Below are 22,975 nucleotides of genomic sequence, written 5' to 3' on the forward strand. Positions count from 1 at the left end.
AAGATATGCGACATCTAACATCAAACATGCAACCATTACATCCAACATGCAACAACTGACGTTAAACATGAAACTTACAACACTTCATGCGAAATATGCAACTTATCACGTAAAATTCGCAACTTGGGCGTCAAACATGAAACGGACGAGAATATTCTGAAATATTCTTTATTTTGGCTTTATTCAACACATGCAACATCTTACGTCAAACATGCAATCGAGACGTCGGACATGCAACAACTTACGTTAAACATGAAACTTGCAACACTTTACGCGAAATATGCAACTTATCACGTAAAGTTCGCAACTTCGACGTCAAACATGAAATGGACGAGAATATTTCAGAATATTCTTTATTTTGGCTTTATTCAACACATGCAACATCTTACGTCAAACATGCAATCGAGACGTCGGACATGCAACAATTGACGTTAAACATGAAACTTGCAACACTTCACGCGAAATATGCAACTTATCACGTAAAGTTCGCAACTTCGATGACAAACATGAAACATGTGAGAATATTCGGGAATATTCTTTATTTTGGCTTTATTCAAAATATGCAACATCTAACGTCAAACATGCAACCATTACGTCCGACATGCAACAACTAACGTTAAACATGAAACTTGCAATACTTCACGCGAAATATGCAACTTATCACGTAAAGTTCGTAACTTGGACGTCAAACATGAAATGGACAAAAATATTTTGGAATATTCTTTATTTTAGCTTTATTCAACACATGCAACATCTTACGTCAAACATGCAATCGAGATGTCGGACATGCAACAACTGATGTTAAACATGAAACTTGCAACACTTCACGCGAAATATGCAACTTATCACGTAAAGTTCACAACTTCAACGTCAAACATGAAACGGACGAGAATATTCTGGAATATTCTTTATTTTGGCTTTATTTAACACATGCAACATCTTACGTCAAACATGAAATCCAACCGCCGAATATGCAACAACTGATGTTAAACATGAAACTTGCAACACTTCACGCGAAATATGCAACTTATCACGTAAAGTTCGCAACTTCGACGTCAAACATGAAATGGACGAGAATATTCCAGAATATTCTTTATTTTGGCTTTATTTAACACATGCAACATCTTACGTCAAACATGCAATCGAGACGTCGGACATGCAACAACTGATGTTAAATCTGAAATACTATTTTTTTTCATTTTCAATTTCTTTATTTTTTGCCATTCTATTTAATTATATTATATTGTATTATAGGGTTTCTATTATATTATTTAATTTCTTTATCTTTTGCTATCAATTATATTATAAAAAACTATTTTTGACATTTTATTTAATTTTTTTATTTTTATATTGTATTTTTAATATATTTTTTTAAAAAAATATGGTGCAACTGGTTTGTTAACCGGTTGCACCAAGTCTTTGGCTGCCAAATGGCAGCCAAAGACAGCCGGGCTCTCTTTTTGAGTGCCCGGCATGGTGCCGGGTACAATGCCAACGGCATTGTAGCCAAACCCGCTTGATTAAACCTAAACCAAGCTTTTGGGTTCTAGCAGGCTAGCTGAACAAACGCAATCCTGTCATTAAATCTTAACTAGCTGGTCAAGTTGGACCATAATCCCCCTTTTGTGGACTTTGACTAAGATCAAATCTCGAAACTTATGTAAAAGCTTAATAATTTTACATTTTAGAAAAAAAAAAGTTAATAAAAATGAAAGTTACATTATCTTCGATGATAATCTAGTTGGTTAATATTTTTTAGTGAAAGCAAGATGTTAAGGTTTCAAATACAAGAGATACGTTTCATTTGGGATGGGGTACTTGTCAAATAAAAATTAGCTAAAGGTTATATTAATAGTAAGAGTAACACTAGGGATCGTAGGTTTGAATTTCAAGCTCTCAATTAATGCGGTGGCACTACATCAAATTAATTATTGATGTTGAATATGATGTGATGGCTATATATAAATAACCAAATTAATTGGAATTCAAATGTTAAGATTCGAATTATTAATATAATATTAAGTGAAGATGTCATCTAATCCCGAGTTAGATTCATGACCATGTATTGCATACAAAAAAAAGAGAACTTAAAATAATAAATTGACTTATTAGTAAGGTAAACCAATGGTACTTTCTTTGTTTTTAAAAATAAAGGGATGGGAAATTAAATTTTTTATTTATAAAATTCATAATAATATATAAATTTTCTCAAAAAAAAGAGCCGGAGTACACATCGACTTGGCCTACACAAGGCTTTGCCTATAACTGACTTTTCTGCATGGTCCATAGTCTCATGGTTCAAGTTCTTGGTGTTTGGTCCATTGTCTCGTGGACTTATGGTTTGTGATCCCATAATGTATGGTCCATGGTCTTATGGATGTATGGTCCATGATTCCTGGTTTCAAATTTCTAGTGTTTAGTCCATTGTCTCATGGACTTAAGGTTTGTCGTCCCATAATGTATGGTCCATGGTCTCATGGAATTATGGTTCTTGGTCCTTAGGTGTCTAGTTCCATCATCGTTTTTTTTCACTTATTCATGATTATATTAATTGATCATTTCACCTTCCACTCGTACCATCCACATTTTTTGACTTTAATATTCTTTACTATAACAATCATAGTCATGATGCTTCTAATTCAATTTGGGCACCTTCTCTAATTAGTCAGAATAATGACTTTCCCATTAAAAACGTTTCTAAGCAATAATGACTAACGGCTAGTTTGATAATAATTTAACTTTTAAAATATTTGTTATTTATTATATTGTAAACATAATCAACTGTGAAGATAATTAGTTAAATATTAGGTAAAATTTATTTTTGTGAGTTTTAAAAACAGTCGTAATATTTGAAAAAAACTTATTGTTAAACTGTTATAAGATTATAAATGATTGAAATAGATATAACATTAAATAACGTTTATTTACATATTTATAAACATATGTATGTAACTTTTTTTGTGTAAATATAACAATTAAGAATTAAAACAAATATTTTATTTTATTAAATTTATTTTTCATTTTTATCTCAATATTATAAGTAACAATAATAATCTTTTTCAAATTATTGATTTTATATTCTAATTGAATAAGAGTAATTTTCGATTTGTATAATGTACGTGGGCATATACATATAGAGTTGTATTAAATGTAAAATTATTCTAAAAATCGAATTTTGAAAAATTGTTCCTACCTGCTTTTCAAAATCTATTATAGGATAAGCTGGGATTTTCCCAAAAATAATTTTAAAAAAATTATCAAATACCAAAATTAACTTTTAACTTTTAAAATAATTTTTTTAATCCTCTTAAAAATAATCCGAAACAAATCCTACAACTATAATAACAAAATCTAAAAATATAATAACAGAATGTAATTAGTGGTTAGAATCCCAAACTATTCATCAATTAGCCGCTGGCAGATACGCTTTTTCATGGGGTGATGTTGTCATTTGTTAAGTCCCACATTATTAAATTTTTCATTAATAAACCCTTCGCCATTGTCTACAAAAATGCTGCATTTAGAATTCTTTTTTTTAATATATTTTAGCTTTTATAGTAATTATTTTTTTATTAAAATGAGGTCTCGCCTATTGATAATTTTTTTTAAAAGTTAATCATTTTACAATAAAACCTCTATATACTCATATTGTTGGGACTGAAAAAATTTATTCTTATAAAGTGATTATAACTCAATAAAGATATAGTACAAAAATTATTATCTTTCCTTAATTATCCCTAATGCAAGTAATATAGAGGTAAATTATGTCATATATTAATAATCAAATGGATATTAATGTCTTCATCAATCATCCAAGTAAATGACAAGTCGGGTATGTTTTAACTGAAGAAGAAATCATCGATGCAATTAGACAAGAAGAGAAAGGGGGTAATCCTGAGGATGACAGTACATAAATATAAAAAGTTTCATACCAGGAAGTTACAAACATACTTGAGATGCTAGAAATATTTTGGCTTCAACAACAAGATGCCAATGCTAATCAATTAATACATACCCGCAAGTTGAAAAATGTGGTTGCAACTTTAAAGAAGAAATCATTGTTACAACCAACTTTAAAAGATATTTTGTTCTATCTTAATTATTTAATGTAACATGGCTTATATTTTTAAGATATTATTATCATGTGGAGGTAAGTTTATTTAAGACGAGACCTACAAAAAATATAATTTGTTATAATGTGAAAATTTTTCTTAATTATAACTGGTTCCAAGTTGAGATCACAATTTTTTATTATTATGAAGAGATTATTCTTATATAAAGTATTCCTATTTGGAGGTTCTACTGTACTTATTATAGTCAAGGATATAAAGATATTAAAAAAAAATGTTGTCCATACATTTGAGCAAGCCTTAAAGGTATCAAGGCCTTTTCCTCATTTGAAATGATTATTATTCACACTCAATATAGATTTTTCATTGACTGCATGACACAAGATCTTTCTATTATATGTGAACCCAAAACAAAATCCTCGTATGAAACAAATACTATCTACTAATGCACACAAAAATGCCAGGGAGTAATTAATTAGAAAATGGTTATCATCTTTTTACTACTCTAACTATGCCAAAATAACAAATGACTGTAACGTATCACTTAATTATTGAAAGTAACATTTTTACATGTTAGCTAAGGGAAAAAAAATTACTACATCTATATATGTTAGTACTATAGTTAGTCAAATGATGGCCACACACATATAATCTTACCCAAAATTGTAATATAATATATAATCTAAAAGGTAAAGTGGTCTTTTGAAACGAAAAAATATCTACATATTTTTTATTCATTTAAACAAATTAACAGTTCCTACATTTATATTTATTTTTATCCTTTTAAAGTGATTCATTAAAGACAATATTGGTATTATACAAGTCAATTAATACCACAACTGATAACAATAACACAAAAAATATTAAAATGTAATATTTTTATAGTTAAGATATAAAATTAAGGAGATTGTCAGTTTTTCCTATTGAAATTAATATATATCATTTATTTTGTATAATTTTTATAATAAACAATAATCTCGTTGACACCATAATTTAACAGTATGATCTTCATTTTCAAATATATTTTTTCATATTTATTATTAAATAAATAAATAATAAAAATAGAAATTAAAATAAAAAATTTAAAGACTAAAAATAAGAAATATATGCTTTAATGTAAATAAAATTAATTTAACAATAAGACCTTTTGTTATTTTTAAACATTTTTTCATATGATAGATATATATTTTTTATTCCTTAGATAAAATACCAAGAAAACGATCCATATGTCTTTTTTTTTTTTTTTAATGCTAGGGAGTTTGAATATTTGTTGAATTCTTAATCCAATGTTGGTCTCATATATGAATAACTATGTATTGCGAACTATCATATAAAGTTAACCTCAATTATAAGTAATCTATTAAGGTTTTCGATAATTTGGGATCTAAGATGTAGGCCTTTAATACATAGAGACGTGAGGATAATTTTTATTCTTATAATGGTCTAAAATAGGAATACTAAAGATAATAAAAAGTTGTCTGTATAAAGGGTTATGGTTCCCAAATCACACGTAACATACTATTTTTTTCTATGTACACCCTATCATCATACAGAGTACAGAGAGAAATTTAAAGGATTCTCTCAGTTAACATGTTGATCTTAAAGATAAACTGCATAATTTTAGAGAGTAATTAAACTTTATAGATTCAGGTATGCTTCTACATATTCGTTTATTGATTTTTTTGTGATACAACATGAATCTTCCTATATTTTAGATGGTGGTTTTCACCAAAAGATTATTTTCTTATACTATTATGAAAATAGTATGGAGATAAGTGGTATTATTAATTTTAGTAATGGGAAATTGATGATCTCCTTGTAAAACCACCCATGCAAGATATTAATTTCACGTGTTTATGTATAAATTAAGTGTGTCTCATGTGGCACTTTGGGGGTAGCATTCTATAAAAGGCAAGCAAATTAGTGAATCTAGTTGCGACATCCTCACAAGTTACAACAAGAACGAAATAATGGGTGGGACTAGCATAGCAGACAATTGGAAGGAGTTGAGTGGCAACAACAACTGGGATGGTTTATTGAATCCTCTCAATATTAATCTCCGGCGCTATATAATTCATTATGGTGAAAGAGTTCAAGCTATTTATGATTCTTTCAATGGCGAGACCACTTCTAAGATGTACGGATTTCCTCGTTATGCACCAGAAGATTTCTTCTCGAATGTAGCCTTACAAAATGGCAATCCATACAAATACATTGTCACCAATTATTTATACGCAAGATCAGATACTGATTTCTTGGAGTGGCTTCTTCCTGACCAATCCGCTTGGATTGGGTACGTTGCTGTGGCCACTGATGAAGGAAAGGCTGTGTTAGGAAGAAGAGACATTTTGATTTCATGGAGAGGAACTCAATCGGCTGCTGAGTGGTTCAAAGATATTGAATTCTCTCTTACTGCAGCTTCCGACATATTTGAAGATACTTATGGTCCTACTCCTGAGGTGCACTCTGGTTTTCATTCTCTCTACGTCAAATCTGACTCAGCCTCCACCTACAATAAGTCCAGTGCCAAAGATCAGGTAGAGTAGAAACATGCATGATCCGAACTTTTCCTGAGAAAAAACGAAAAAAGACACGTGCACGATTTTATTGATGATTAATAAGTAAAAATAAGAGATGGATTCTCTCTATTCATCTTGCTTTTGTTTATTTTTAAAAATCTGCCGTACATTATTAGTGATGTGCGGTGTAGATGTATCATTTTATTATTTTTATTTTTATAATCACTAATTAATAAATACCAAAATGACGGGTCAAATATAATATAAGAATAGTAAATGTAAAGGCAAACACGCGGCGTAAAGTTTTTAAAATCTCAAAAGAGTTTTATTGGTAAGACATAGGATACGAGAATTTGACAATTTGAAAGAGACAAGAGAGTTTCTTTTTTTGGAATAACCTTGTAATAATGGTTAAAATAAAGTCATTTAGTGGCTGTAGAAAATAAGAGAAAAGAAAAAAAATATAATAATTTATTTAGTAAAATGACATTGGTTTTTTTTATGAGCGCTGCTATTTGCACACAAATGATTACAAAATATTGCACAAAATAAAGATACGGTGCCGGCGATGGAGTACGTGGACAGTTCGTCGGAGTGATTAAATAGGCGGATGCCGGCGTGAGAGTAAGAGTGAGAGTGCAATGGGAGAATTGGTTACTGCCGTGAGGTAGTCAATGATTTGAATAAGTTTTGATTTTTTCTTTCGGCAATTGAAGTGCATTTTTTCATTATTTAAAACGTTAGTCGCTATTTGTTTTTTTCATTTATTTGAGTGTATCTCCTAAACTTTTGTAAACCGCATTTTTCAATTTTTTATGTTGACAATAGTATGCCACATTTAAAAGTAAACTGAGATAATACGCGAGAATCGAGTTATATTTTTGTTAAAAGGTGTGTCAACGCCTATTCTTAAAATAGTGAGAGTTAGTTCAGAGTTCAGATTTTTAATTTTATTAATGGTAAATATTAGATCACGTTCGTGAACTATTTATTTTTAGATTATTTCTTTTATTTTCGAAAATCTCAAGTCACTCTCATTTTTATTCAAAAAATAAGAAAAAAAATGAAAATTGATTGATAATTTTTTTTTAATCTTCTTAACAAAAATAGAAGATAAATTAAAGTTTTTGAAAATAAGAAGAGTGCTTGAAAAATAATCAATTCACGACCAATAATCTGAAATTAATCCTGTTATTTATATATATTAATTTGTGGAAGTAGGTTCGAAGTGCAGTAAGGACACTGGTGGACAAATACAAGGAAGAGGAAATGAGCATTACAGTGATAGGCCACAGCTTGGGTTCGGCACTTGCAACACTGAATGCAGCAGATTTAGTTGCCAACGGATATAACAAACCCACAGGATCAGACGCAGCATCAGGATGCATGGTGACAGCCATCGTGTTTGCTAGCCCCCGCGTTGGGAACTCAGCCTTCAAGACTGTATTCGAAGATCTGAATCATCTTCACCTCTTACGCATTACAAATAAAGACGACATAGTTCCTGATCTTCCGCCTCGTTATCTTCCGCACATTGCCATGGGTTATGTTCACGTGGGACAAGAGTTGAAAATCGACACCACAAAATCAACATACGTAAAGAAGCGTAAACCATCTCTATCAGTTTTGCATAATTTAGAGAATTATCTGCATGGAATTGCAGGGACGCCAAAAGGGGATGACGATGATGACGATTTCGAGTTGGCAATTGATCGCGATATTGCACTTGTTAACAAAGGATTGGATCTTTTAGAGGTTAAATATGGGGTACCACCAAATTGGTGGGCTGTCAAGAACAAGAGCATGGTTCAATTGGATAATGGCTTCTGGAAGCTCGAGGATTATGTGCCAGATCCTCCAAGTACTACTCCCACGACTACTAGTTAATTAATATATCCATCCTGCAAACTAGTGCTAAATCTGTTGGGCAGAGAAACCAAATTTTACTATAAATTAAATAAGGTTTAATATTTGTCCACGTAACTATAATGTGTGGTCTCGTTTATTTGTTCTTCAAATTTTATAAATGTAACTTATCATCTCATCTGTGAGATCATCCGAATATAAGGAGAAAATAAAATAAAACTCATGAGGGTGCGTTTAGCACATTGTATTGTATTATATTATTTTATATATGATGTATTGCATTAGACTGTATTTTATTAGTAATGTATTATATTAATATTGTACAACATATGATGCTATATTGTATTTCAATACTTTTCACTTATCATATGTTTGGTGCTGCATTTTATTAATTCTTTTGATGATTAATTTAAATTATAAGTTGTGAAAAAAATTTATTAATCCCTACAAAAATACTAAAATAGAAATATTAAATTTTAGAATATTTTACATAAAATCTTCTCAGTATAAATGTAAAATATATCCTAATTCTTTTAAACATATGTAAAACTAAAAAATTCTAAAATTTTTTGGCGGTATAAAATTTATTTTTTCAATAATTCTAAAATGTATATTGTTGAAAAGTCAGCACCAAAGCTTATGCATATGGCTAGCAACTTTTGACTGCAATTGCATGCGCTAGCATGAAATTTCTTACTCTTCACCAAAGTCAACACTTAAGCCATTAAAATTGAAAGATGGCCAAGTTTTTTCCATGCATCCATTTTGTAAGCTTCGCTTATAAATAGAGAAGTAGAATGCATTTGTAATCCATCCGACATTTGAAAGCAACTACAAGTGATGCAATTTGAGAGATTTGAGAGAGTTTTTACTTGAGTGTTCTAGTAAGGATATAATTGGGTGTATTGGGGTTGTGGGTTTTGAGAGTTTTTTTTTCTAATTTTATAAATTTTGATTTGTTAGTAAAATTATCTTTCAGTCTTTGCCTATGGATGTAGGCTTTATGTCGAACCACGTGAATTGTTGTGTCTTATTTTCTTTACATTTGTTCATCACCACATTTACATTTTTGCAGAAGTTGCAGTCACCGTAATATTAATAATTGCTCAACCCGCAATTTTCCAACAATTGCTAGCAAAGCAGACAGTTCGTACTTGAGGAATACGACACTGTTCACATATACCAATTGTTCATGTATACGATGCTATTCGCGAATATGGTGGAGCCAACAGTTCATACTTGGGAGTATCAGGAGCCTACATTGTAGTTGTATGGATAAATACATGTCTAGGAAAGTTCTGTCAACAATACAATAAGAGTCTAAGGAGTCTGGATTTTAAGTAAGACTGTTATGACCCCTCTATTCTCCTAGGAACTTTCTTGGTGGATTATCTACACAAATAAACAAGAAGACATTCATTCGGGTTAATTAATTTAGAAAAGAGATGGAGGCGTCCTTTTCATCTTTATCAACACGGACTACTGTAACGAATGCGAAATTTGAAGTGGACAAATTTGACCGTGCCAATAATTTTGGTATATGGTAATGTGAAGTGTGGGATGTCTTATTTCCGCAAGAGTTGGACATTATCCTTGAAGAAAAACCTGATAAGATGGATAAAAAGAAGTGGATAAAGATCAATAGACATACATGTGGTATTGTTTGCCTAGGTTTTCTTAAAGATCATAAATACTCTGTCATGATAGAGACATCAGCAAAGAAATTATGAAAGACCCTGCAAGAAAGTACATGAAAAAAAGCATTGAAAATAGGCTTTATACGAAGAAAAAACTCTATTGATTCACATATGCACCTGGTATTTTAATGAATGACCATGTAAACTCATTTAACAAAATACATGCAAATTTGCTAAATTTTGATAAAAAATTTAAAGATGAAGATAAGAGATTGTACTGCTGAATTCCCTTCTTGATGAATATGATCATCTCACCCTACTTTGCTTCATGGGAAGGACAATGCCATATTCGATGATGTATGTAGTGCATTGTACAATTATGAGACCAAAAAAAAAAAAAAAGACATAAAAGATTAAAAAGATACCGTTGCAAAAGCATTGACAATGAGAGGTCATTCATAAAACTGCAAACATGGAAAAAAAAAGAGCAAGTCTAAAGAGAGGTTTGCCAAAGATGAATGTGCTTTTTGTCACCAGAAAGGGCATTGGAAAAATAATTGTCCTAAGTTACAAAAGGGTAAGGGTATTTCTAATGCATGTGTAGCAGAGCATGATGAGGAGTCAGACTTTCGTTTGGTTGGCATAATGTTGACATGTCTCTAAGATGAGTGGATTTTGGATTTGGGTTGTACTTATCATATGTGTCATGATAAGGGCTGGTTTTCTAACTTCAAGGAGCTGGACGGTGAAGTTGTTTTTATTTGTAATGACAATGCTTGTAAATTATTTCTTCACTAGTAGATCTTAAATTTTACAGGGAGTACATTAACATATAAGGCTTTTTAATAAAATTTTCATAGCTTAATTCTATTTAACACTATTGAAAATAGTTTTCATTTAGACCACATGAAACCTTTAAAACAATATAAGGACTGCATGAGTTAATACCTAATAAGATAACACTTTGATACATATATAAATTATTATGCATATAGATGACCATATTAATTTTTAAATGAAACTTAAGAAGTACAAAATAGCTTTATTAGAGCCCTAGGTATGTTGCACAATAAGGTTAGTACTCTTATCCATTAAAACAACATGCCTTTGGGCCTAATTAGTTGATTTTTTGGGTGTTATTTATCGCCGTCCCCAAAAGATCACCTTTTACTAAACCTGGAGGGGTAAAACTCAACATTATTGATCATTATTTCATGCATAGAATAGATCATAGGACTTAAATGATATAAATTTCTTCCAATGTACCAGAACAAATAAGTCTCTTATTATAAAAAAAAAATAGAAACAGATGACCCAAAATTTATAGTGTACCCTTGTTTTGATAAACAAGTGTTGAGTGTTAGAAAATGCATATTTATAAAGGAGAAAACCGTCATTTTACATTTCAAGTCTTACTAACAACCCTTACTTTTATGTATTTAACCTTCTTGTGATTTAATTACATGTGTTTTATTTTAATTAAGTATTTTATGTATTTTAGGGGCATTATAGTCATTTCACAATAAAGGAGAGATCAGACGGCAAAACGGACATCGTTTTTGAACTCAGGACGGTCGAAAACCTTAGGAGGAGCATAAAAGGAAAAATGGCACTATTCATATGTACGGTACTATTCACGTGTACGGTACTAACTACGTTACTGTTCACAATACTGTTCACATAGACGGATCGATGACGTGGCATTGACCGATGATGTGGCATTGACTGATGAGTTGTCACAATCTTGTTGGGCTAAAATTCTTATGTACTGTTGATGGTGACGTGGCAGCATATCAGTGGATGAAAAATCTCGCGTATGGTACATGCATCACACAGGATTATTTTCAACCAAACCGCGTTACTGTTCAACCGAGTCAAACCGTGTTACTGTTCATCCACGTGGTCAAACCGTGGACTGTTGACTGATGACGTGGCGCAATCCTGAGCGTCCAAACTATTTTTAATCCGATGGCCATGATTTACTCCATGTATCTATAAAAAGGGGGCCTTCCCCCCCCCCCTAATTTGATATCTCTGAATCCATTTTTGGACTCTATTTTCTGTAATTCCCTCTCCATCTTGTATTTTCTTCATATTTTAATAAATTCCCATTTTGCCCCTAGTTCAATTATGAGTGGCTAATTTTCTTTCAAGCTTGAGTTGAAGGTGAAGTCTCAACATGTGTCATGGGCTTAATTTGGTAAATTTATTTTCTCTTCCCCTCTAGTTTTTGTGGATGTTTTCACTTCTCATCGACAAATAATACTAATCTTGTCTAGTACCGCCTTGGTTTCATCGGCCCTCTAGTACAAGGTTTTTATTATTTGGCACGATAAGCCCTTAGCACCATATTGATTAGAGCGTGGTTCATGAGGTGTGGATTCTCCCCTCATGATTTAATTGGTATTAATACGGATTATTTAGCTCATGATGCATGTTGATACGGATCCAGATACTCAAGTACGTCATTTCAATATAATTCTCGTCAATTTATTCTCGCCATTTCAATACCAATTTTAGAATTTATTCTCGCCATTTCAATTCTAATTTTAGAATTTATTCTCGCCATTTTAATTTAATTATTAGCATATTCCAAATCATTTCCACCATAAATCCAACTACCCATTTACAAAATTAATTCTATATATAATTAAAATCCACCTCCTCGTGGGATCGACACTCGTCACCATTAGTCTATACTACAATAGATTTGTGCGCTTGTGAGTACATTAAAATTTGTACAACAAGTTTTTGGCGCCGTTGCTGGGGAGGTAAGTAATTTTAATTCATAGAATTAATTTTTGTGAATAATTTCTTTTATTTGTTTTCTTGTATTTTTTTAATTTTTATTATTAAAAAAAGAAAAAGAAAAAAAAAGTGAATCTACATTTAAAGGTTAGTATTTCTTTTCTTTTTCTCTTCTTTAAAATTCTGTAATTTAATTTTTAATTTATTTTTCTTTGTAATTTTTTTTGTTTATCTTATTAATTTATTTTTAGTTAATTTATATCACGTATTTGTTTTTGTGTATTTTTATAGTAAGGTTGTAATAGCGCAATAAGGTTAGTATCGTAATTTCTCTCTCTTCTTTATTTTTATTTGTTTTGTTCTCATCTTTATTTTTGTTTGTTTTGTTCCCATCATTATTTTTATTTGTTTTGCATGCATGGTCGTAGGTCATTATTACCTAATCTTGAACCTATAGACTTTGAATTAGAAAAAACACTTCGCACACACAGGCACATTAAAAATAAATTTGGAATGGATTTACAAGCACCACAGGAAAGGCCATTTAAGGACTATTTTAGTCCCTTAGCTAATTTGAGCACATCATGCATAAGGTACCCAAATGTAGCTGCTAGGAGTTTTGAATTAAAACCTAGTGTGCTAAATTGTCTCCCCACATTTTATGGCTTAGAAAATGAGGACCCATATAATCATCTGAATGATTTTCATGCCATTTGTCAAACTTTTAAATATGAAAATTTTTCAGACGATGATGTTAAACTTAGACTATTCCCATTTTCTTTAAAGGATAGAGCTCGTTCATGGTTAAATACATTGCCTGCCAATAGCATTTCATCATGGGAACAAATGGTTACAAAATTTTTGAATAAATATTTCCCAGTGCATAAAACCAATGCTATTCGCAGGGAAATCTCGGAGTTTACCCAGAGAGAGGACGAGCAATTTTTCGAAACATGGGAGAGATTCAATGGGCTACTCTTGAAGTGTCCACATCATGGGTATGAGAAATGGCACCAATGCCAATACTTTTTGGAGGGATTATTGCCGAATGTGTAAGAATGGCTAATGGTAACAAGTGGAGGAGAGCTAATGTCAAAAAGTGCATCAGAAATTTGGGAATTCTTCCAGCAACAAGCGGATAATTCCCAACAACGGAGTCGATCACTCAGGAATACTAGAAGGATTAAGGGAGTAAATGAGGTTCACATTGGCGAGTCGAGTTCAGAAATTAAAGAAGTCAAAGCGATAATTGAAGGTCTCTCTCGATAAATAGCATCGTTATCGACTGCTAAATCAACAGAACCACATGACCATGACTCATACTCAGATCAAGCCAATGCCATAGGTGTAATGAGAAAGCCATCAAATTACAACCCATACTCCAACACATATAACCCTGGATGAAGAGACCACCCCAATTTTTCATGGTCTCAAGGACTCCAACAGAATGGACCAGCAGCTCTAGCTCCACCAATGCAACCAATTCCTTAAAATTCTCAAGCCTCTCAGCCACCATTCAGACCATACAATCACAACCAGAACCACTCTCAACCCAGACCATGGGAGGATGCATTCCAGAATTTCAGGAATATTACTCACTCCACGATTGAGCAACAGAACCGCACCATTGATGGACTACGAAATGAGTTGAGAGCAGGCTTCAACTCACAAGCCCAATCAATTTCAAGCCTCGAGAAGATGGTGGGACAACTTGCTTCTTCAGTTCAGACCTTGGCAATGACCGTTGAGAAAGGTAAGCTTCTAAGTCAACCAGTGCCTAACCCTAAAGGAGTGCATGAAGCAAGTACCAGTTCACCACAGCAGCATGGAGAAGTAAAAGCAGTAATGACCTTGCGAAAAGGAAAAGAAGTCGACAACAAAGTGGAGATGCCGGTGACAAAAGAAAATCAAATTGTACCTGTGAATGTTGAGGAATCATCACCGGAGGAGAAAGAAGAAACCAACCCACGAGAATACGTTCCGAAAGCTCCATTTCCTCAGAGGTTAGCGAAGGAAAAAAGGGAAAATCCACAGGTGAGATTCTTGAAATCTTCAAACAGGTAAGTGTTAACATCCCTTTACTTGATGCTATTAAGCAAGTTCCATCTTATGCCAAGTTTCTTAAAGACCTTTGTACTAAAAAGAGAAATATGCATGTTCAAAAGAAGGCATTTTTAACAGAAAACATTAGTTCTATACTCCAACATAAAATTCCTTTAAAATGCAAAGACCCAGGCTCCCCCACTATCTCATGTAGCATAGGGAACCACACAATTGAGAAGGCTTTGTTGGATTTAGGAGCTAGTGTAAATTTGTTACCTTATTCAGTGTTTGTGAAACTTGGACTTGGAGAATTACACCCAACTCCAGTGGTGTTACAGCTTGCAGATCGGTCCACGAAAATACCTCGTGGTTTTGTGGAGGACGTGCTTATTCAGGTAGACAAGTTTTATTTTCCTGTTGATTTCATTGTAATTGACACTCAACCAATACAGGATTTAAGGAAGCACATCCCCATTATTCTAGGCCGACCTTTCTTGGCAACTGCGGATGCTCACATTCAATGCAGGACTGGAAATATGCAGTTGTCTTTCGGTAACATGACTATGGAGCTGAACATCTTCAACATTGCCAAACAACCTCACAATGCAGATGATGGAATTGTTGATGTGGATTTAATTAAAACAATAGTTTATGACACTTTTCTTTCAAACCTTAGTGATGATCCTTTACAAATATGTTTATCTCACTTTGGTTTTGATTTTGATATTGACAGATCGGTTGATGAGGTCAACGCCCTGCTTGACTCAGCACCATCTATGGACACTAATAAATGGAAGTCAATAGTTGAACAACTAGCACCATCAAAGAAGAAACTCATCCCATCATCAGAATCACCACCGAAACTCGAGCCCAAACCATTACCCAACACATTGGAATATGCATTTTTGGGAGAAGAAAGTACTTTACCGGTAATCATCTCAGCATCCCTCAATGACGAACAAAAAGGTAAGTTGTTGGATGTTTTGAAAGAGTATAAAGGGGCATTAGGATGGACCATAGCAGACATTAAAGGCATAAACCCAGTAGACTGCATGCATTACATTCACCTCAATGAAAATGCTAAATCTACTAGGGAAATGCAATGTCGGTTAAATCCTAATATGAAAGAAGTTGTTAGAACAGAAGTCCTTAAGCTATTAGATGCAGGTATCATTTACCCAATTTCTGATAGTTCATGGGTCAGTCCTGTGCAAGTTGTCCCCAAAAAGTCAGGAGTCACTGTAGTTACTAATGCCGATAATGAATTGATACCCACTAGAGTGACTACAGGATGACGTGTATGCATTGACTATAGAAAGTTGAATTCTGTCACACGTAAAGACCATTTTCCTTTACCATTTATTGATCAAATACTTGATAGATTAGCAGGCCATGAATTTTATTGCTTTCTAGATGGCTACTCAGGATATAATCAGATTCCCATAGCACCAAAAGATCAAGAGAAAACTACTTTCACTTGCCCTTTTGGCACATTTGCATATAGGAGAATGCCATTTGGATTATGTAATGCACCTGCTACATTTCAACGATGCATGTTGAGCATTTTTTCTGATATGGTTGAACGATTCCTTGAAGTCTTTATGGATGATTTTTCTGTCTTTAGAGACTCATTTGATCAATGTTTACATCATCTAACACTAGTTCTGCAGAGATGTATCGAGAAGAACTTAGTCTTGAATTGGGAGAAGTGCCATTTTATGGTAAAACAAGGTATTGTTCTTGGTCACATCATTTCGAGCAAAGGTATTGAGGTTGACAAAGCCAAGGTGGATCTCATTTCTAATCTTCCTCCACCTAAAACAGTCAGAGAAGTAAGATCTTTCCTTGGGCATGCTGGTTTCTATAGACGTTTCATTAAAGATTTTAGCAAAGTTTCTAGACCCTTATGCAATTTACTTGCTAAGGATGTACCTTTTGTCTTTGATGATTCATGTCTTATGGCGTTTGAAAAACTAAAGCAATTGTTGACATCATCACCCATCATTCAGGCCCCAAACTGGAGCTTACCATTTGAGCTAATGTGTGATGCATCTGATTATGCAGTAGGAGCAGTTTTAGGATAAAGAGTTGATCGAATTCCCCATGTTATTTACTATGCTAGTATGACATTAAATGATGCACAGTTGAACTATTCAACTACTGAAAAAGAAATTCTAGCAGTAGTGTTTGCATTAGAAAAATTTCGATCATTTCTCATTGGTTGTAAAATAATTATATTCACGGATCATGCTACTCTTAAATATCTTCTCACAAAGAAAGATGCAAAAGCCAGATTAATTCGTTGGGTGTTACTTTTGCAGGAATTCGACTTGGAATTCAAAGATTAAAAAGGGAATGAAAATGTTGTGGCGGACCACCTCTCTCGTCTCCATTTTGACAGAATTACAGAATCATTACCATTAAATGAGTCATTTCCAGATGAACAATTAATGAATGTGGAAGTATTACCTTGGTATGCTGATATAGTTAATTATCTTGTTACAGGTAAACTTCCAGAGCATTGGACCAAGCAAGATAAGGCTAAATTCTTTGCAGAGATAAAGAATTTCTTTTGGGATGACCCGTATTTGTTCAAGTATTGTGCAGACCAAATTGTTAGACGATGTGTCCCAGAAAGTGAAATTCAGAATATCCTTTCATTCTGCCATGAACAAGCTTGTGGAGGCCATTTCAGTGCTAAGAAAACAGCGACTAAAGTTTTACAATGTGGTTTCTATTGGCCATCTATATTTCGAGACGCTTACACTTTCTGTTCTTCATGTGATAGGTGTCAACGAATGGGAAGCATTACACGAAGGAACATGATGCCACAAAATCCAATTTTAGCGGTTGAGATTTTTGACGTATGGGGTATCGACTTCATGGGACCCTTTCCCCCTTCTTTTGGCCATCAATACATATTGGTTGCTGTTGACTATGTATCGAAATGGGTAGAAGCAATTCCATGCAGAACCAATGATCACAAGGTGGTGATAGGATTTTTGAAAAGCAACATTGTTTCACGCTTTGGATTCCCTCGAGCAATAATCAGTGATGGTGGTGCCCACTTTTGTAACAAAGCATTCAAAGCTCTTTTGACAAAGTATTCAATCACACACAAAGTGGCGACTCCGTATCATCCGCAAACCAGTGGCTAAGTTGAGATCTCCAATCGAGAAATAAAGCACATATTAGAAAAGACGGTGAGGCCGGACAGAAAAGATTGGTCATTAAGACTTAATGATGCATTATGGGCATATAGAACGGCTTTCAAGACCCCGATTGGGATGTCACCCTACAGGCTAGTGTATGAAAAAGCTTGCCACTTACTTGTGGAACTTGAGCATCGTGCATATTGGGCCATCAAGAAATTCAATTTTGACATGCAGCAAGCCAGCTCAGAAAGAAGATTACAGCTGGCAGAACTTGAAGAAATTCGCAATGACGCGTACGAAAATGCCAAGATTTACAAGCAACGAATGAAAGTCTTCCATGACAAGCAAATTATGAGAAAATCTTTCACTCCAGGTCAGAAAGTGCTTTTATTCAATTCTCGCTTGCACCTATTCCCAGGTAAGTTACGCTCTCGTTGGTCTGGTCCATTTATTGTACATACTGTTTTTCCACATGGGGTAATTGAAATTAAGGACCCAAAGAATGGTGTCACGTTTAAAGTTAATGGTCAAAGATTAAAGCTATATCTAGAGTACCAACCACATGAAGAAGACACCGAAATAAATTTGAGTGACCCACCAAATTTGAATTGATTTTTCTTTTCGTTGATTTGATTTTGTTTTCTTTCTTTATATTATTCTTTTGCTAATTGAAATTATTTTTGCATAAGTGTGTTTGTTTAACTATTAAGTTTTCTTTTATCATTTTTACTCATGAGTACATTACTTAGACCGTTCCTCCTGAACATTGTTAAACCACTTCAACGTGTCAAAACTCATCTCAAACGGCAGATTCAATTTTGTAAAACACATCGCATTTGGGCTCTACAGCCACCATAGTTAGTAGCCTATGTTGAGGGTTTAGAAAGCCAACTCAGAGACATTGAGAGAAGTGTTTACGACATCCAGTTGGAGCTTGAGGTAAATTCAATAAGAGGACGATTTTAATTTTCTTTGTGTGTTTTAATTTATTTTTTCTGTTTGAGTGCTTTAGTTTGTTACCCCGGTGAAGTGGCGGATAACGGTACTCCGTGATAATCAAGTCGGTTACTTCAGTTTCCCATAATAACTGATATTCTGAGGCGAAGGTATGGACAGAAACGAGATTCTAGCGAAGCTTCACAAACGATTCCCTTCACTTCCTCAGAATGCCCTCCTTACGATCTAGAAAGCTCGGTCCGAACGCATGCGATTACTCATGAGGAATAACATACCTGCTGATATCCGTTGGTTAATTGAGGCAAAAGTACGATCGGCGGGTGAGTTACCTCCAAAATTTATTGCATACATGCCTGGTTGTGGTAAAGGAAATTATGCAAGAAAACGACGAGCTCGAAGAATTTCTGTTGCTTGTCATAAGTGTGTCAGAATGAGTTGCAATAAAAACCCATGTTCTTTAGGAATGGTGTCTGATAACAGGGAAGATAAGATTCAATTCATTAAGGATGGCTTGAATAAGGAGTCATTGGATGATATCCTTTTGTCTCTTGAAACGCATCCCAGTGGATATGTGCAAGGAGCGATTCTCCAGTTATGGCCATTATTCCAGAAAGAGCATGCACGATATAGTCTCGGGAATCTGACTATAAACAACCCTGTTTGCCAGTTTATAAGAAAACTGGATGGGAAGCCTATCCTCGACCCATAGAGGGTGTTCAAGCCGTTTCTGGACGTAAAACGAGAGGAAGATGTGAGCCACAGTCGCAACTACCTGTAAATATCCTTTTACTTTACTGTTATTTTATTTCACTATTGTTTTATTGTTTACTTTATTGTCTTTAATAATTTTGTTACTGTTTGCTTTTTCCTTTTTACTGTTTCCTTTTTGACTCGCGAGCCATGTGCTTTACACGTTATTTGACACTGACATGTTACCTCATACACAACTGTGACCCACTATCACCAAGACTCTTAAATGTGATTTTCTTTGTCAAGCACTTACAAATTGTTTTTGTGAAGTATCACAATGGCAGCTACTCCCAATAGACAATTCAAGAACATTTGTGTGCTTTCTAGATTTACCTATGGCAAACATAAAGAGTTCGTTGAGGCAGCCATAGATCTTGGTCGAAGCATAGCAGCGAGAAAATTACACTTGGTGTATGGAGGAGGTAATCGAGGGTTATCAAAAATGGTCTCAGAAGCAGCTTTTATCAGAGGAAGTCAAGTGTTAGGCATCATCCCAAGAGTCTTAAAACCATTGGGCAGTTCGTCTGACTCATCAACTGGAGAAGACTTAGTCGTCTCAGGTATGCAAGAAAGAATAACTGAAATGCTTAATCATGCTGATGCTTTTATTTTCCTTCCAAGAGATCTTGCAACACTAGAGGCACTTATCACGCTAGCATCTTGGGCCCATCTGCACATCCACCAAAAACCCATCGGTTTGTTAAATGTCAATAACTTTTATAATGGCTTTATCGCATTTCTTAACCATGCAATAAAAAACTATTTCATTCCTTCTAATGTGAAAAAACTTTTTATTTGTGCTCACACTGCTAATGAGCTACTTGATATGTTACAAGCTTATAAACCGGAGCCAGACCCCTGGACCTTTGTGTTGGAGCGCCCAAATAATGATGGTAACAGTAGCCGCAGTAAGAAGTACAAATTAGATTTAACTCTCCGCTTGTAAATATTGTTTTCTGTGTTGCACCACCCAGGTGATGTCTTCTAAACTATACTTCTTTCCTTTCAAACATTGAGGACAATGTTTCGTTCTGGTTGGGGGGAGGGAATAGTCGACAATTGTAGAATTTTGGTTAAGTTTTTACTAATTTTTGTTGTAGAAACTAACTGTTGCTAACTTTTTGTGTCGAAGATGGCTAAATATGGAGTGTAGTGACTCTAGAAACGCATCTTCATCGTAAAAAAAAAAAAATTCAGACATTTTCTCTTTCTTTATTATGTTTTTATGTTTATTTTTCTTCTTTTTAATTTCTCCTATATAAATATACATTTTCCAACTTGTGAGTCGAAGATGGATGAATATGGAGTGTAGTTCCTCTAGAAATGCATCTTCTTTTTAAAAAAAAAATATTTTCGTTTTCTATCATTTTACGTGTAACTTTTCTAATTAGTTTTTATGCATCATTTTCACATTTCTGCACGCATATTTTCCTTTCATGTTTAGAATAGGTTGGGGGGTAGAATGTTGTTAAAAAAAAAAATTTTTGTGATTTGTTTTAACATTGGATGACATGATTAATTTCAAATTTTAGTATTTGTATTATCTTTGGTCTTAAGTGATGTTACATTATGTTTGCTACTCTACATGTTGATGTCGGAGACAAATGTGAGTTGCTTGAAGGAATGAACATGTCATAATAAGTACCAAGTGAGTTTTTGAGCCTATTATTTTTCTTGGAGAATAACCCTTTTGCCCACTCTTTATACAGCTTAGCAGTTTATTATTTTACACACGATCTCTAAATTGCTTTTGAGTTAACTCTTAAAAAAAATTGTAAAATAAAAAAAAAAGAAAAAGAAAAAAGAGTGTGTTGCTACATTTGGAGGCCCATCTGACTAGTAGATATGGATGATTATTTAGAGCCCTAAAAGACGATGGAAAGACCATCTTTGATCCGTTTGAGCCTTTCTAGCCATCCCTTTTATCAAATATCCATAGTTAACCCTTTTGAGCCTTTAAAAAAAAAAACATTTTTCTTTGTCAACTTATCATCTTGACCCACTCCGATTTAGAGTATTACCCAATGTCTTATAAGTTCCATCACCTATTTATGTTTGAGAAAATGTAAATAATTATGTTGTTCAGTAAAGTTATGCCAAAAAAAAAAAAACAAAAGTTGTTGTTTCAAAAAATAAAAAATAAAAATAATAGGTGAAATCCACCTTGCAACTTCCAAAAAAAAAAAAATTCTTTACATTTTTCTCAAACATACACTTTGTTTTCTTTATTTTCCTTCTTTGTTAGCCATGTCCCTAGCCTACGTTACGTCCTAATAAAAGTCCTTCTTGATTTTAGGGAACTATAGTTTGAAGTAGAAGCTAGTTATATGGGCTAAAAAGATGTAGTGATGCATAATAAAAAAAAAGATAAATAAAGTGGGTTGACTAGCATTTTTGTTTGACTTGAGTTCGTATTATTTATAAGCTGAGGGCATATTTATTTCATCTTGGTGAGAGCATGTAATATCACTTCTTTATTATTTTCTCTCTCAATTACCATTCATTGGAGTGACTATTTTTATTGGTTTTAATTTCTTTGTGAGAGTGTCACTACTTCCAGTGAGATTTTGGGGTTTGACATGTCATTCTTGAAAGTAGCTATGACAAAGTCTACTAGGCTGATTCCTGTGGATGGTTGATGTGGGTGTGATGTTGCTTTAGACTGAAGATAATGCTTATACTTTTATTTGATTGCTATCATTAATCTGACAGAATAAATACGAGTGTTTCTATTAAAAAAAAATATTTTGAATTTGAATTTTGTTTTCGCTTTATTTGCTAGGGACTAGCAATAAGCTGGTTGGGGGGTGTGTTGAGTGTTAGAAAATGTATATTTATAAAGGAGAAAACCGTCATTTTACATTTCAAGTCTTACTAACAACCCTTACTTTTATGTATTTAACCTTCTTGTGATTTAATTACATGTGTTTTATTTTAATTAAGTATTTTATGTATTTTAGGGGCATTATAGTCATTTCACAATAAAGGAGAGATCAGACGGCAAAACGGACATCGTTTTTGAACTCAGGACGGTCGAAAACCTTAAGAGGAGCATAAAAGGAAAAATGGCACTATTCATATGTACGGTACTATTCACGTGTACGGTACTAACTACGTTACTGTTCACAATACTGTTCCAATAGACGGATCGATGACGTGGCATTGACCGATGATGTGGCATTGACTGATGAGTTGTCACGATCTTGTTGGGCTAAAATTCTTATGTACTG

The 22,975-nt window shown here is 33.5% G+C and overlaps 1 protein-coding gene across 1 annotated transcript; it reads left to right on the top strand.

Annotated features, from left to right (window-relative positions):
* Positions 1 to 5,981: 5,981 nt before the first annotated feature.
* Positions 5,982 to 8,680, top strand: LOC18038062 (phospholipase A1-IIgamma). Its single transcript, XM_006428582.2, has 2 exons — positions 5,982 to 6,607; positions 7,811 to 8,680. Exons 1-2 carry the CDS (start codon positions 6,041 to 6,043, stop codon positions 8,474 to 8,476), a joined length of 1,233 nt encoding a protein of 410 aa, XP_006428645.1. The 5' UTR covers positions 5,982 to 6,040; the 3' UTR covers positions 8,477 to 8,680.
* The last annotated feature ends 14,295 nt before the right edge of the window (positions 8,681 to 22,975 follow it).

The sequence above is a fragment of the Citrus clementina genome, unplaced genomic scaffold (assembly GCF_000493195.1).
Source record: "Citrus clementina cultivar Clemenules unplaced genomic scaffold, Citrus_clementina_v1.0 scaffold_6, whole genome shotgun sequence".
In the NCBI taxonomy this organism is placed as follows: domain Eukaryota; kingdom Viridiplantae; phylum Streptophyta; class Magnoliopsida; order Sapindales; family Rutaceae; genus Citrus; species Citrus x clementina.